At 39.8% G+C, this 16522-nt stretch overlaps 1 protein-coding gene across 7 annotated transcripts in view; it reads left to right on the top strand.

The window, feature by feature from the left end:
* SULF2 (sulfatase 2) overlaps positions 1-16522 on the top strand; it is a 118262-nt gene that overhangs the window by 60858 nt on the left and 40882 nt on the right. For all 7 annotated transcript variants that reach the window (XM_032704551.1, XM_032704546.1, XM_032704545.1 and 4 more), the window contains one exon: positions 4596-4835. In XM_032704551.1, coding sequence (XP_032560442.1) covers positions 4596-4835 — 240 coding nt within the window. The remainder of the gene's footprint in view (positions 1-4595; positions 4836-16522) is intronic.

The raw sequence follows: 16522 nt of genomic DNA, 5'->3' as shown, positions 1-16522 counted from the left end.
GTATTACTCATACACTTACTTATCTTGTTGAGAAGTTGATCACAGCATCATGGCAGTATTTTTACAGATACTTCCTTTGCACCAATATTACTGCATGTCTGCAGTATCATAGGTGTCACTTCTTCTCCAAGGTGCTGAGAAAGCCTCACCAAATATAAATGCAATTCCAGGTAGTAGGATCAGAAGAGGTTTTCATTGTTGTCACTGTTTTTTTAATGGTTATTTGGATCACAAGTGAAGCAATTCCAATAACGTATCAAAGAACCTAAGTACATTATCTTGCAGGCTCAGAAGGTGGTCCTAAAAAATTTATCATCTTCTGTTTTCTGCTGGCCTGTGTGTTTGTGATGCAATTGGCTGAGTCCATTGGGCAGGATGTTTCTCTTCTCTGAGAACCGGATGCTTTCCAGTTTCAAGGATAATGGGCATGTGTCCACACGAATTAGGATCTCACCAAGGAAAATCCATTTGATGAAGCTAAGATGTGATATTCCTCGTTTGACACTAATGGCTTTGGGAGACCCCATATTTGTTGGAATTAATTTTTATTCTTGTCTGTTGTCTGGTGAGCTGTCCGAGTTAATCAAAATTGCCATTTGTGGCGGCTGTGGTTAGTGCATTTATGAAAGATGAAAACAAGATATGAGTTACAAATAAAAGCTAAGGAAAAGTTGGAAGCTATGAAAAGCGTAGCAGGGAAAGCTGTGAATAACTAAGATTTCATCTGTTTATAAGGATATTCTGTAACTGATGGGTGTTGTAGCTTCCATTGTTCTTTTGTGGCTACTTTTGAGGTGAAAGGGAATACAACGTGATCTCAAGTGCCTTTGACAGGCTTTCCTTTATTTATTTACAGATAGATTTAACAATGTACCAGCAGCAGGTGGAGTTTACCAGCAAGAGAATGTTGTCCTTTCAGGGAAGGAGTGCAACTCTTTACATTCCCATTACTGTTAACCAGGAGTTTTACTTGGGAAGCCAAACCTCAGCATTGTATTGGAAAAAGGAAAAGGCTGATGAGGGGCTGATGAATAGGATGCAGAATCTGTAGATTAAAGGAGAATGAGTGTAAATTGTAATGGATACAACTGGGAGAAGAGAAATGAGAACACCAAGAACCACTGAAACATCTACACCTGGCAGACTGTCCAGTCAAAAGAGTTGTATTGACAAGCATAATATAAAGAAGAGGAATAAGTGACAAGGAGGAAGAATTAATTAGAAATAAAGACTTCCTTTTTTGCTATTAGAGCCCTTTAAATCCAAGTTAGTATGATGCTGATGTCCCCTGTGTGATGGACTCAGCAACTCTGGTTTAATTAGGTTTATCTACCATATTGCTGTGGGTTTGAAAAAACATTTCATGATCTCAAAGTTGAAGAAAGATCTGGTTATTTAGAAGGTGTTTCAGCCACAGTAGAGAAATGTGTGTGAGAGGTGATATGTATGTTCCTAGGTCTCCCTCTGTAAACTATAAAAGTGGCTTGGAAGATAATTTTTCTTGGTTATCATACGTGGCAAATTGGGACTTTAGAGCTTTGTTAAATATGAGGAAAAAAGGAAATGATGTGACAGCTGTGTCTAATGAGGTTCAAATAGGATAAAAAGAGAATTAATTAACATTCTGGGGTTCAGTTAGCTTATCTGTGTGTGGATACCACTTCATCAGTTGTGCTTCAGAGTAGACAAGTCACTTGGTGCTTAATACAAGTTCTTCAACAGTTGGAGCTTTCTAAAACATGGAAATTATTTCCTCTGACAACAAAACACAACTAATAAGGACTTCAGTATTATTTCATGAATAATTGGTATATTTTCTCAATTATATATAATTGGTTAATATTAGTCAAAATATCAGCTTTATCCCTGAAGTGAACTGTGAAGATACACTAAGCAAAGTTATGGGTAGCATGCAAATTTCAAGTGGAATTTTAACATAATTTCTGCTTAACTTTGTTCAGTGAGCAGCTTTAATGCATCAAATTGATTAAATTTTCATATTTTCACAGTAGTCTAATGGATTTTTTTTTTAAAATAGCTTAGAAATTTCACTTTTAACTGCTAAATTTTTGTTTGCTATCAGTGGGTTTAGATGGGCAGCAGAACATTTTCTGAATTAAATATTGACACTTCAAACTGCTGCTTCCCATGGTACATCCACTAATGAAACCTGAGAAGGCTTTCCAGCTCAAAAGGTGATGTGATGAGGTTCCTGTTGCTGATTAACACATAACTAATCTACCACAGAAAGGACAGTTTCTGCTTTTTCTCACAATTTTATGTTTGTATCGGAGGCAAGCGGAAGAAAATCAGTTTTGGTTGGCTGGTTTAATGCTGTTTAAAATATTTAAAGCTGGCCTATTTAAGATTATACAGAAGAGTATGCTGGATTTTTACCTTCCACTGGTCTGTCACTCTGTATTAGTTCTCAGACTGGGGAAGCAGATTAGATCATATGTTTTTGTGCTAAAGACTGTTGATATATATATGGGGCTTTGTCATTACAGCAGTTTTATTAAAGGAGGTTACTGTCCCCAAGGGGAGTCTTAACATGTACTGTTATTTATGCACAGATGCCTCTGTCTTTTAAAGGGGTTGTTAAATTGTATTTCAGTATGGGTGAGACAAAACATTCTTTCGGACTGCCTGTTTATGCTTGGGCTGTATCTCGTAAGACAACACAGAGGAAACATCCACAGTTTTCAGGCTCACAGAGTGTATAATTGGCTGTTGTAATTGTTAACTGTGTTGTTAGTACTTTTAAGCACTAACGCTTATCCCACAGCTAGGGAAACAAAAAAAATAAATAAATCTGGCTTCCTTCAGAAACTCCTTTTTGGTGTGTGAAGTTTAGCAGGTTCTAAGGGGGCAGTGCAATAACCTGCCTTGGTTCTTGTCACAAAGTGATGTGACAGGGATGTGCTGTGACCTGGGAAATGCACAAACATTTTTAGGTTGTTTTTTTTTTTTTTTTTAAAACTCATTCCAACAGAATTGTCTCAAGTAAACTAATACCATGGCAGTTTTTAGGTAAAATGACCCACAGTAGCAATTAGCCTTCCTTCATGGTGCCAGAGAGCCGGATTTCCTATGTGGCTTATGACCATTTTCCCTCTAGGTTTTGACTCCTGGTTTTATCAATGTGCCCTGTATCAATTGACTTACTGTTGCCATTTCATAATGAAATCCCTGCCTAAAGAGCTTAAGAGAAACCTAACCCCAGTATTGACAGAAACAACATAGTTTGTGCCAGATGGTTGCAGGATGCATTGATTAAAGCTGAACTGTTAATCCAAGTCAACCTTGGGTAAGTTCTCCCCCAACCCTACTGTAGCCTGAAACCACACCTTCATCTCCATGTTGGCTGTTGGCTTTCCCTGCTCAGAACAGGGTTGGTTGGTGATGGACAGGTTTTCTCTCCTTTGCAAGGTTGTGCTGATGGCAGGTACCATTACAAATTCTTTGGAAAATGGAAATTCTTCCTAGATCAGGAAAATTTTTCATGGCTCGCTCTGATGCAGTTTTAATGATCAGACACTGACAGACATGAGAAATTAAATTTCTTTTTTCTGTGATCCTTGGTTTTTCTGGGTTTAGGAAGAGCTCTGGTATGGATCCAGATTTAGCTAGGTGGTGTAAAGATGCAGTCTTTGACCAAAGCCTTGTCTTAAATAAACAGAACAACCATTTGGCAGCAGTGTGTCTTTCAGTAATTGCTGGCAAAAAGACTTTTACTCCTGTTATCCCAATTTATCCAAGTCCCTGCCAGTTAAACTTGCTTGTTTGTTTTTAGATGGTGGTTGTGAAATACATGGCTATCTGTCCCCAGCAGTCATCTGAAGATCTGATTCTGCAGAACAAAGCCTAAGAAAATGTAGATAGTTTTAGGTAATACTGTTATCAGAAGGAGTGAAGCAGATGGATAGAACACAGTGGGCTGGTTATGGAAATTATTCTGAGGGCTTTATGTTGTCTTTGATTCAGTGACAAGTACAGAAATCAATATCTCCTAATATCTCACAACAGGGAGAGAACAATTTATTTAGAGAACAACTCTAGCACACCCTGCTTGAGCAGTAGGTTGGACTAAATAGTCTTCCAGCCTCAGTGATTCTGTGGTTACAGCCCTCAGGCTTTTGCAGAAGGTTGTCACAAAAGGCCAGTGCATCAGGTTGATTTTAAAACCAAAGATTAAATAACGCTTCAGGAGCATGCAAGCTGTGGTCAGGGTTGCTGCACAAAGTGCATTTCACCCTCAGCTACTGGAACAGTCCTGGTGGCTCCAGAAGGGCTGCAGAGAAGGAGCAGAAAGGTACAACAGTAAATCTTGAACTTAGAGAGAGAGAGAGAAATGAAAGAAGCATCATGGTCCATGCCAGCAGGCTTAAGTCATAACTTAGGACTTCAGTATTTAGTCCTTACTGGAACAATGGGAGAACTTCACTGAGGCAGGAGAATGATCTCTTTGGATCTGGATTCACCCTGAGATCACAGTGCTCGTGCTTCATTCTGGTCTCTGACGTGACGGGAGCTCTTATGTGGCTGTTTCTGACCAAAACAAGAAAACAATTCCCAAACTGTTTTTCTTCTTCCAGGTTCTATGCAGGTGATGAATAAAACCAGACGGATCATGGAGCAGGGAGGGGCCCATTTCATCAACGCCTTCGTGACGACGCCCATGTGCTGCCCGTCGCGCTCCTCCGTCCTGACGGGCAAGTACGTCCACAACCACAACACCTACACCAACAACGAGAACTGCTCCTCTCCCTCCTGGCAGGCTCAGCACGAAATAAGGACCTTTGCAGTGTACCTCAACAACACAGGCTACAGGACAGGTAAGCTCCAGGCTGGCTCCACCTGGCCGGTGCAGAGGCTCGTAGGTGGAATATTTTCCTTTATTCTTGTCCTGGACTGCAGCAGTGCATAATGCCAGAGCTTCAGTCTTGTGTGTTGGTTTAGCTTCCTCATAGCTGTACTGGAGGAAATGTTTACTTACAAACAAACAGCAAAAATCCCAAGACTTTTTTTCAGAAGGTGGGAATAAAACAAGGTGCCTGCTTGAGCTGAAGGCATAGCACGTGTAGAGTATGCCCTGCAATTACCTGAAGTGCACAGAATGACCAAGAAAGATACTGTGAAAAGGAATCAGTGTTTTGATTTTTTTTCTTTTTTATTTTTCATAAAGTGGATATAATAAGCAACTTAAGAGTGGAAGAGAAGGGACTGCTCCTCTTGTGCTTTGGGACAATCAGCTGGTTGGATTTCTCTAGACGATCGATTCCCAGAAAGGTGTTTAGGATAAACAACAACTGAGGACTAATTGGCAGGATCAAGTGTACTCCTGAGAAACAAATGATCTTCTTTGCATACAGGGCTCCTTAGGAACAAATATGCTGTAGAAAGGATTTCAGAAAACATGTAGCCTGTGTTTCACACCTGATTCCTTCTTTCTTCCCCCAGACATTAGATTTAGGTTCTTGCCTGTGACAGTGGTTTTGTTACTTTCCTTTCTGATGCCTTTTGTCATGATGAGAAATAGGCATAAACCTGGTTCTACTTGTGTTATTTATGGTGTATATATACTGTAGTATTTTATTATAGTTGTTGTTAATTGTAGTATTGAATTGTAGTTGTTATTAATAATACACAATTTTTTCTTGAATTTATAGTATTTGAGGCTTCCAGAAACTAGTATAGATCTTGAATAATAGTTGTAACAAAATCAAATTAAATTTGATTACTTGTTACAAAAAATTATTTCCTTTCTAACTGTTCACATGAGTTTTACATGTTATTGCTTTAAAGTCTTGGTCTTAAAACAAATAGGTAATTTCCTTGTTTTGTTTTTCTAAAATGAAGACCTGAATTCAGCTGGAAAGAAATAAATTAGGGGAAGGGCACGTATCTTATTAATTGGTTGTTGTTTCCCTCCCATTTATCATTCCTGGCACTAATACCAGTGATCATATTAATACCACACCAAGGTTAATGTTTTATTCTTTGTAGATTATTTCATTTGTGTTTACTCATGTTTATCTATTGTAATAATTTTTTATATTTAGTGACTGTATTTCAAGAACCTGCAGTTTCTACTCACTTGAATAACCATTGCAAGTGTCCTGGTGGGCATCTGTTTTACATTTTTACATTAACTTAATATTTCAGTTTAGACCCAAGATCTTAATGAATTCATATTACATTATCACACTACCTCTCTTAATTTGCAAACTAAACTTATTGAAACACACAGAAATAGTGCTTTTACAGGTACAAAGCCATCATAAAGTGTCAGTGAGAGATCCTCATTCCTGTAGTTAAATGTGACGTGTTATTATACAAATTGAAATGGAAATTGCCATCATTGGAGGCTGGTGTTCATTTCTGTCCCCCAGTAAAAGTCTTGAGTTGTTCACTTGGAAGAATGTCAGCAGTAAGAAAGTATTTTTTTAACTTTTTTTTCTTTTCTTTCCCCCACCCCTCCCAAAGATCTGATCAGATCTACCTGCTCCAGAAACAGCAGGAGATTGCACTTGAGAACCTTGTCTGCTCAGTTTCTCAAGTTTCAAAAGTAACCTGCTAGGGGGAATATTTTGAAGGTTATGAACACAGTTTCTCTGAAATGGGGAGTCCTCCTTGAACATGACTACAGTGAACAAAGGAAGATGTGGAAAGCACTGGAGTTCATTTGTAGGGTTGTTTATTTTTTTTTATTTTTGAAGTCTTGTGCTGGTACTAGTTTGCCCTGCAAACGTACAGTTTGGCTTCCTGATCCCTTGGGTTTTTGGTTTTATGGTGTTTGGTTTTTTGTGTTTGTTGGGGTTTTTGTGTATTTGTTTGTTAGTTTTTGTGTGTGTTTTGCTGTTGTTTGCTGGTTGGTTTTTTGAAGGAGTAGAAAAAGACGCCGTGAGGAATAAATCCTTCTGAGGCTGCCTTTTATACTTTAAGTTCACAGCCTTGGAATGAGACAGCTATTATTTTGGAAGGGAGTTTGTTTTTTCTTAATTCATAAGCCAGGCCTTCTCTCCCTGTGCTTTTTCTCTTCTCTTTTCTCTTCTGTTTAATCTTGAAGGAAGAAATTCTACTCTTCTACTCCATTTGAACTTCCCTCTGGTTTTATTTTTCTGCTACTGGTTTCACATCTCCTTGCCCTCTTCTCTGTTCCCTGTGGCCTTATGTTCTCTGGGGTAGTGGCATTTGTGGCTGGGATCTCTGCAGGCTTGTGCTGCTGCTGACACCTTTGGGATGTGCCAGTCTCATGAGGGAGCACTGTGGTGGTGGTGCAGGTTTCTCTTGCACGAGTTGCAAGTCAAAAATAGGAAAGGAGATGGAAAAAGTGCATCTTTCCTGTAATTGGTCCTCAGTTTCAGCCTTGGTTGTCAGTTTTGTATTTCTGACGCTTTAAAAAGTTTGACCAACTTTTTTAGGCACTGTACTTGAAAGGATAGAGAGGCTGAGCTCAAGGAAAGTTCAGTCTTTGGCTGTAACAGGATTTTGCCCAACATGCACAGGCTTGCAGTTCCTTGATGTGGATCAGTTAAATATCCTGGCAAAGAAGGGGGGAAATTTCCTTCTCCAGTGGAAGCCACTGAGGCAGTAGGTGTTACAGGCATGTTCCTTCTCCATTAACCTGTCTCTCAGTTTGAAAACTGCCAGTGTCATGAATAGCATCAGGTGTTCCTGTTGTGTAGCCCCCACACACTCCCTCAACACCAGACCCCAATCTCAGCATATTGTCCTATTGCATAATGTGGGAAATTAGGCAAGAAGGACAGTTTATGTAAATAAACCAGTTCAGCTGATGAATTGATCTTTAGAAAAGCCACTGCAAGCAACATCTAAATCATGCCAACTTAAAATAGTGGATGCTGGTACTGCAGCTTGGAGCAGGGCATGGTAAGAATGGAAAAGAAACAAAGAGATCCTGTGGCAAACACTTCTGAATGTCAGTTCTCTGCCAAAGGTTCCTGTGTGAACACCTATCAAAAAAAGGATCTGTTTTCTGTCAACATGCACATCTCTTTCCCCGAGACAGCTTTTAAAATGCACAATGCATCGTTGCATGCTTTGGGCCTGCAGCAGCAATATCAGGATGTTGTATTGGAATACAGATTTAAACTTTCCCTTAGACATTACTTAATGAGAAAAGCTTCTCTTTTCCACTTGTCTGGCTGGCTGAATGATTAAGTCTTAAAATTGGTGACTGATTCCAGAATATTTTGTCAGCTTTATCTGCAGCCAGGAAGTGAAAAGACATGTTTATCTTATTAAATTCAACAGAACTAGGGACGGTGGGTCAAATGCAGCCTGGCAGAAGGACACTTTTGCTTCAGTGATTCTTCTGGGAGAGTTCTGTTAATTTATGTTAGGGCTTAGTGTGGCTCAGTATGCAGCAAATGCTGTCCACATTTTGGCTCACTTCCCCTCCTTGCTCCTTTTAGGCAAGTAGTAGAGCTAACCCTATTCACTTAAATGGACCTGTTAGCAAAGGGAAAAGCTGCTGCTTTTGTGGTAATGTGTCAGTGTCTCATGGTGGTGAGTCCATGCTTGAATTACACAAAGAATTAATAAATGCCATTTCGCACCAATGTTGTATTTTGAACCTAGAGAAAAGTCATTGTGGGACGTCCATCTCTGCCATTATAAAATATTTATTGAGAATAAAAGTAATAATAATTCTTAGCACTTTCATGGGGCTTTACAATAATTAACTAATGAATTAATTAAAATTCAGTGGCAGTTTTCCATTTCCATCCATTAATATTAGAGTAAGAAGATAAGAGTGGCTGACTGCATTCATGTAATTATTTTGCACTTCACTGTCTGAGCCTTTGACATTTTAAAGTGTTTTTAACGAATTGTACAAAAGAGGAGAAAGGCTACTGGTAAATATTTTTCAGGTTCCTTCCTCTCCTTTTAATGTGACCATTTTTTAGTATCTAGATAAAGGCCAGGAGTCAAATTCTTAGGTTATCTGTTTTCTGCTGTAGATTTTGCTCTCCTCAATAATTGCTGCTTGGTATTTTTTATTACAGAAATAGTTACAAACTTAACTGAGATTGATCTCTGTGTATAACAGCTTGGTAGGGAATAACTGGTGACCTGGAGAGTCAAAGGGTAGACAGAAGCAGAGACACAATAGTGAAGTACTTTCTACAAGGCTGTGGGCAGGTGAAAAGCAACATTAAGAAGAGATGCAAGTTTTCATCCACACTCCAGTGCCCTGTCCACTGTGCTGCACTTCTGTCATGTTATCTGCATCAAAAGAAAACATTATCCAAATCAGAGTAACGCCCTATATGCAGGAAGGTAGCTTTTGCAGTTGGTGGAGGACTGAAGGCCATTGTTAAAAGCCATAACCAAGTGAATTAAAAGTTAGACTTAGTTTTTAGAAGTGATTTGCTTGACTAGGAACTGAAGTGGTGTGATGTTCACCTCCAGGACGTCTAAGTGACTTTTCAAAACTGGGTAGCAGGTTTCTGAACTATTTATCTTGAAGGTAGATTACTTTCCATAGATCTTTTGCTCTCCTCTCAGAAATATTCACAGAATTATGGAATATGCTGAGTTGGAAGGGACCCACAAGGATCATTGAGTCCAACTCCTGACCCTGCACAGGTCCATCCCCAAGGGTCACACCCTGTGCCTGAGAGCAGCATCCAAACCCTCCTGGAGCTCTGGCAGCCTTGGTGCTGTACCCATTGCCCAGGGGAGCCTGGTCAGTGCCCAACCACCCTCTGGGGGAAGAACCCAACCTAAACCTCCCCTGGCACAACTTCAGGCCGTTCCCCCTGGTCCCCACAGAGAAGAGATCAGTGCCTGCCCCTCCTCTGCCCCTCACAAGGAAGTTGTAGACTGAGACGAGATATTGCCTTAGCAAGGTCTGTCAAATTATATCCATTAGATGTTATTTGCTTTGTTAAAATACAGCAAATAATTCTTCTTGCACAGCATATCTCAGTATCTCAATATCCCTGAAACTTGGCAGTTGGGTTTTCTTCAAATCCTATGGACAGAATGGCTCTAAATGAAATTCTTTTGGGGGTGGCCCAAATAGCATAGTGCAGACTTTGGTGTTCTAGTAAAGATTCAGTGTTAAGCTGCATAAACTTTTGCTTAACTATTTGTTATTAAAAAATGTCTGGCAGTCCACTGTTGGGGAGGTTTTTGGGTTTTATGTGTGGAGGAGGAAATGTTCCATGTGCTGAGAGGAGGATAAATCTAAATGCTAAGATTCTTCTGTGACCATGGTACATAGAAGGGGCGAGTGACACCGATGGTAAATATTTTTTGAAATGTGTTATCGTTGTAATTTTGACATTGAGAAACATTTTGTGGAAAATCTGAGTGGTCAGGACTGGCTTCCAAGGCATATGAGCAGACTGAGCAGTGCCAGTGAGCTGTGCTGTGAAACTGTGCTGTCACCCACCTCTGCCTGTCTCCTGTAGGAAGTGATGCTCTGGTGATACACCAGGACATCATATCCTGAATTGTAATAAAGATTGGTGATGTCGAAATTGCCATTTCTAGATTTTTTTTTCCCTTTGGCTTTCAAAGGTTGTGTGAGAGGGATGTTCAGAAGAATATTTCTGCCTTACAGTTCTAGTTGTGTTTAAACTTCTGTGAGCTGTGCCATTGGCATTAGTGAAAGGGGGCTTTGGTCCCACTTCCACTGGGAATTTTCTTACCTGAGAAGCACAAGCAAGACTTGGCTCACCGTCAGCATTCTTCAGTTTGATTCCTTCTTGACCATTTCAAGATATTTGGTTTGAGTACTTTTGTTTTATTTGGCTTCATCTGCTCCCCTCCAGCCAATCCCCACGATTCATTAAATAGATCTTGGCACTGATCCCTGGCCACAGCTGAGCAACGTGCAGTACAAACTCAGGAAGAGGAACAAAGGTGTCACAAAGATTACTGTGCATTGCCTTTGTCCTGCTAGATATCAGACCAGTCCTGGCATCACAACCTGTAGGCAACTCTAACTGCAGTGCTTACAAGTCACTGTACAATATGGGGTTTGCAGCTATTATGTTTCATGAATTGAGTGGTATTTTTTACTCCAGTTACAGAGAAGAGCTGTGCATGTAAAGGCTCTTGCCTTTAGTACTACTCCTTTTATGTCCCTGTGATGATGGATGGAGCATGTGATCTTTTAAGAAAATTTTGTGCTCTCAGTGTATTATAGGTTAGAGAAAAATTGGCTGTCAGTGTGCAGTAGACTAAAGTGTGTGTGTGGAAATACACCTGTACTCCTTTTAGTCTACCTGGTGAAATATTTCAGTGAAATCATCATTTCAAGAGCTACTGCAGGCATACAAAAGATGAGAAATAATGAAAAGTACTTGGAACCCAGTCTTCCTTAGCATCCTGAAACTGATGGAACTAAAGGGATCTGAGAACAAAATGTAGTCTTAAAAATACTCTCATATTTAGGAAAATCACTGTGTGTTTTATGAACCCATTAATTAGATTACTGCAGTTACTGAGGTAATGATACTAATGCTGTATCTTCTAATCCTTGGAGGAGTGTTGTATTTCCTGTTGTCACAAAAGGTGCCAGCTGGGATGGTTTTGTTCAGGGGACTTCAGCAGTTAGGAGTTAGTGATTTTTGGAAAATCTCGTCAATGACTTTGATACCTACTAAGAACTGATGTCTGATCTTTCCCATGGAACCAAATTAATACTAAGTTATAGAATTTTCTCTCAGAACCCCCATATTTCTGCTGTAAATACATTAATTTCACTGGGTTTATTCCATTGTACACTGTCAGTTTAAGAGTGTATCTGGCCATGATGTGAATGCAAAACAGAGTTGACCTTTGAGCTTACTGCTTGTTCCATGCATACTAAGCAATCTGAGAGTACTTTCTCATCTGCTTTCCTCTGATTGTCTGTCAGAGGACAGAAAGTACTGAAAGTGTATAGATATACAGCAGAAATAAGCTCAGAAATGCCCCCTCTCTTCACCTTTCCCAAGTGCAAAACTAAGGGATTGCTCAAATGTAGCTAGTTTCTCAACTTTGAGCTGGGAAAAACTGGTGTCAGATACAGAAGAAAAATATTTTAGAGGAGTAAACGAATCCATATCAGTAACTTAAGGTTAATACTCAAAACCTGGAAAGTTGGCTGTTGAAATAGGTCAGAAAAGCAGTGCTCTAAATGTATTTTTAAAGTACTTAATGCACAGCATTCATGTTTAAATATGGTGGGTTAATAGCTTAAAATGAGTTTAGCTTCACAGCCGTGGTGGTAAGTGCAATTTCATGGGGTGCTAATAGGTGGATGCAGCGTGAAGGGTATGAAGAGATGAGTCTGGGAAGGAGGAATGTGTGGTAAAAATACTGAGCTTACTGTCCAGGAGTGACAAAAAGCTGAATTTTACTTTTTCTCAGCCTCAGGATTTGTTATGAGAGCATGAATGTTCACAACTACATTCCTAAATACTAAAGTCCTGGAACAGTGTATATTCAACTGAAGATGGGTCTTGTGAATCATCTGGTCCATCAGAGGGTCACAGGCTAATTCAGGTTGGAAAAGTCTCTTTTCTCCCACCTGCTCAAAGCCTGCCCCAGGCCACGAGGGCTTTACCCAGTCTAGCCTGGAAAACACCAAGGATTGGAGTTGCACAGTGTTTCTGAGAACCCCTTTGACTCCTCTTTGTGAAGAAGTTTTTCTTTTCATCCAGGCTGACTCTCACTTGTTTCAGTCTGTGCTGCTTTTTTCTTGTCCTCCAAGAATGCACCACCACAAAGGGCCTGGCTTTGTCTTCTCAATGATCTCACAGGTGAGAGGGTGACTGGATCTCCCAGAAGTGGAGTTTGTTTTTCTAGTACATACCTTGCCTTGGCTTCACTAGAGCAAGAGCTGTGTCTTTCTCTGCCTCCCAACCGAAGGTAATGTGTTGCAGTCAGGAAGAGGGTGCCAGTACTCCTCTCACACATTCCTTTTTTTGATTTCCTTCTTACTTTATTTAAAAAGAATGTAAATGCTCTGAATGTAAGTACTGTCACACAAATCATCTGTGGAGGGCTAACTGTGGTCAGAATCAGAGCTGCCACATCAAGGAAACAATGAAAGACTGAAGTTCTGTGTCTGAGTCTGATCTGGCAGTTTTGCACTGGTGAATCTCTGACTTCCACTGCGTTCCTGTTTCTAGTTTGAGAACTGAAAATGGTCTGTTGTATCCATCTCCCAGTGCTGGACAGTGTGTAGGGAATAAAGAGGGATGACCTGCATTTTATTGATACATCGCAAATGATCTTGGTTTTCTGTTTGATGGAGAGCTTTGTGAGTATCCTTTGTTAGAGGCATTTTAGCTGTGTGAAGTATTTTTGGGTAGGTATTAGGAAGTGAATTAGTGTTTAAAAAAACCCCACAAACCTGTAGTTTAGTAGATGATATGACAGACAGTAGAACCAGCTTGGACATTTCCAGTGATGATAAATGATGCCTTTGTGTCCCCTTTGATTGTGCTTTTACACTGCATTTGACAGTCTGCTAGATCTGCTTTTTAAGCAACGAGCTACGGTCTTGATATTTCTGTGGTTGTGTTACATTCAGAGCAGACCTTTGTGTTAATTGAAAGCATGGGGAAAATTCTTTTGTGTTCCATTTTTTTTTTTTTCCTTACAGGAATAGTTTAAAAAAGAAAACCTCTTGTAAAAATTCCACTTCATACCAGAGAGTTTTGTAGGTGCTTATCACCGAAGGGCAGGACCCTGAGAAAAAGGATCTTGGAGGGTTATGAACCCCTGAGGAAGTGGTAACAGTGTACAAAGGACTCCATTTGTGTGTATCCTGTTTTTTGTAGTCGTAGGAAAAACTGTGTTGCATGGCATTTGAAGTAAATCGTGTTCCTAATGGGTTTATTCAAAATAGCTGCATGGTTTTTTAACGATCAGCTGGCTGTAGGGACACAGCTGAGCATATCAAACAGCAGCCTCTGTGAATGTTTGTTAATGAAATCTTGGAGCAGTTTGAAACTGGATGTACCAAAGGCATGTGTGCTCCAGAGAGCAGCTGTCTCTGGTCAGCTAATCTGATGAGGGGGAAAAATTGTGTTACAGAGAACGTTATAATGCAAAATGAAAATCTTGGCTCAGCATCAGGAGAGCTTTGTTGTAACCCAATATTTTGTACTGCAGAGGAATGGCATTTAAAAATTTTTTAATAACAGAGGAGGAGGGAGAGAAGAAAAAGACTTGAAATGAAAGATTGGAAATAGCAGAGGAAATTATTTAAAGTGCTGTGACATCCATGCAAGGGTATAAAGACACACTGGGTGTGTACAGTGGGGAGGGTGTGTGTGAAAGGTGTGGGGAGGAACTTCCACCAGGCTTTCCTTTAATGCCTGTGCAGAACAACAGTGAAAAGGAATTCTTTACAGAATGCCTGCTTCCTGAGGGCTTCAGCTAGCTCAGCCACAGCTCCCCTGCTTTTTTGGAGAGTGGATTGGTTCTTGTGAGCAGAAAGGGCAAATATCTCTCAGTTTGGCTGTCATGTGTTGGGTGGGGCACAGGTGGCTTTGGGCTGCCTTGTGCACCCCTGCTCTGACACAGTGGGCAGTGTTTCAATCCTGGGTTCCGTGTCACTAGACAAGAAAAGAAATGTGCATCATCTGTGTTGGTTTTTTACCCATAAGCCCTGTGAGTTGCCTGTCATTCTTTAAAAATTAGAAGCTGTTCATAAAGCAAAATCTTTAGCAAAAAGTGTATATCTTGTATGAATGCAGCCCTTGAGTAATGTGACAGTTTTCATCTAGAGTGGAGTAGATCTTGTTGTGTTCATTGCTGCTAGATTAGTTTGCTTGGTTGGAGAACCCTTTTGTAAGTGACTCATCTGCAAAATATTTTTAAAGCACAATGTAATTTCGAAGAATTTGTTGATTATGTACCGATAGATATGCCCTCCTCATCTTCTGTGAAACAGATCTTAATTTTGTCAGCACTTTCATCACTTTAAAACACTTCAAACAATCTGAAACGTTCACTTTCTCGTGCCTCACCTTACATGTTAATTAAATACATTGAAATTTGTTAAGAAGGATGATTTAGGATGGATTTTTCATTCTACCTAGGCACTCTTTGAATCTTATGGACATTCAGTGCACAGTGTACTTACTACCTGTAAATTTATTTAATTTCATTCCCCTATATTAAAATGTTGCTAGTATCATGTTTCTCACTTTTCTTTTACAAAAAACCCCACTATCAGGTAATGATACAGAGCTCTCTCACATACTATTTTTATCACTGTTTCTCACTGAGTCTGTCTCTCGACAGATATTCAGCCTGGTACAACTAAACATAAATCTGTTTACTTCAGTGAGGCAGACCCCTTTTTCACTGGCTGAAAATCTGTGCTACTCTATGCACAGTATTGTTCCTTGCACTTATGTACATACAAGAAGGTGCAGTGTCAGACACTGTAGGCTGCAAGCTTAAAAAATACTGTTTAAGTACCTGGGAACTGTGAATTGTATGCTAAAATCCCATAGATTATGTGGTGAGGTTTAATCTCAGTCAGAGAGTGGAATCTTAGATTTGTGTTGTCCTTATAGAAGCACAGATAGTTCACTGAGAGATGGCCAGTGTGAGATGCTGCAGACAGTGTGGGCCTCTGGATTAAAAATGTTTGTAGTGACAAGTGGAACAAGTGCAAAGATCACTATGATAATTCCAACTTGTATTGCCAGACCATTCAAAAATTGAGATCTGAGCAACTTCAGTGCTGCCTTGTGGTGCAGTCTGAAAACCAAGAGCAGAATTTTGCCTTTAAGCTTTAAAGAAACTAGGTAGGTGAATGGAGTCTTCCAGTATAATTTATCCTGTAATTACCCAGTTGTTACATAATATCATAATAACAAACTAATACTGAAAGATATGTTCCTATAAATTACTGATTTTTTTCTGAAGACTGTGAAAGCATCACGTTCTTTGGAGAGCTCGTGTTCTTTCCAAAGTAATCTGATGCTTTTAACTTTCCTTAACCCTTTTCTGGAAAATAATTTGTGCCTGTACACTTGTGGCTTAAAGAGCAGAGCTCTTCTGGGAGAATGGCTCAGACCCCAGCCCTGTGTTCTGTAAGAATCCTTGTGCTTGTTCTGCCAGACAGGCTTCGTTTCTTCTGTGCAGCAAGTTTAAAATCCCATCATATTTGCAGTCCTCATTTGCCATCATTTCTCCCCAGCAAACCTCCTGTCAGTGACTTCACTGCTTCTCCCTGTTCCAGAGGTGGAGATTGCTGGAACCAAAATGAGAAATGGAGTTAAATCAGGGGGGTTCAGAGTAGGATGAGATAATGTGGTAACTGGCACTATTTTAAGAATTCTCTGTTTTGTTCATCTCACTCCAAATGTATCAGGCACTAAGGAAAGTACAGTGGTAATTGTGGTCCAGTTTCTCCTGTACACAGTGAGGTTGTAAATCAAAAGATCTGCATTATGGAGATATAAATAAAAAAACCCACAGGCAAACTTATCTCTTATCTTAAATCTATCATCATGGAGAGAATAAAGTTGTT

Source organism: Chiroxiphia lanceolata, chromosome 17 (genome assembly GCF_009829145.1).
Source record: "Chiroxiphia lanceolata isolate bChiLan1 chromosome 17, bChiLan1.pri, whole genome shotgun sequence".
In the NCBI taxonomy this organism is placed as follows: domain Eukaryota; kingdom Metazoa; phylum Chordata; class Aves; order Passeriformes; family Pipridae; genus Chiroxiphia; species Chiroxiphia lanceolata.
The sequence above is the reverse complement of the archived record's forward strand: the minus strand, read 5'-3'. Positions and strand labels throughout refer to the sequence as shown.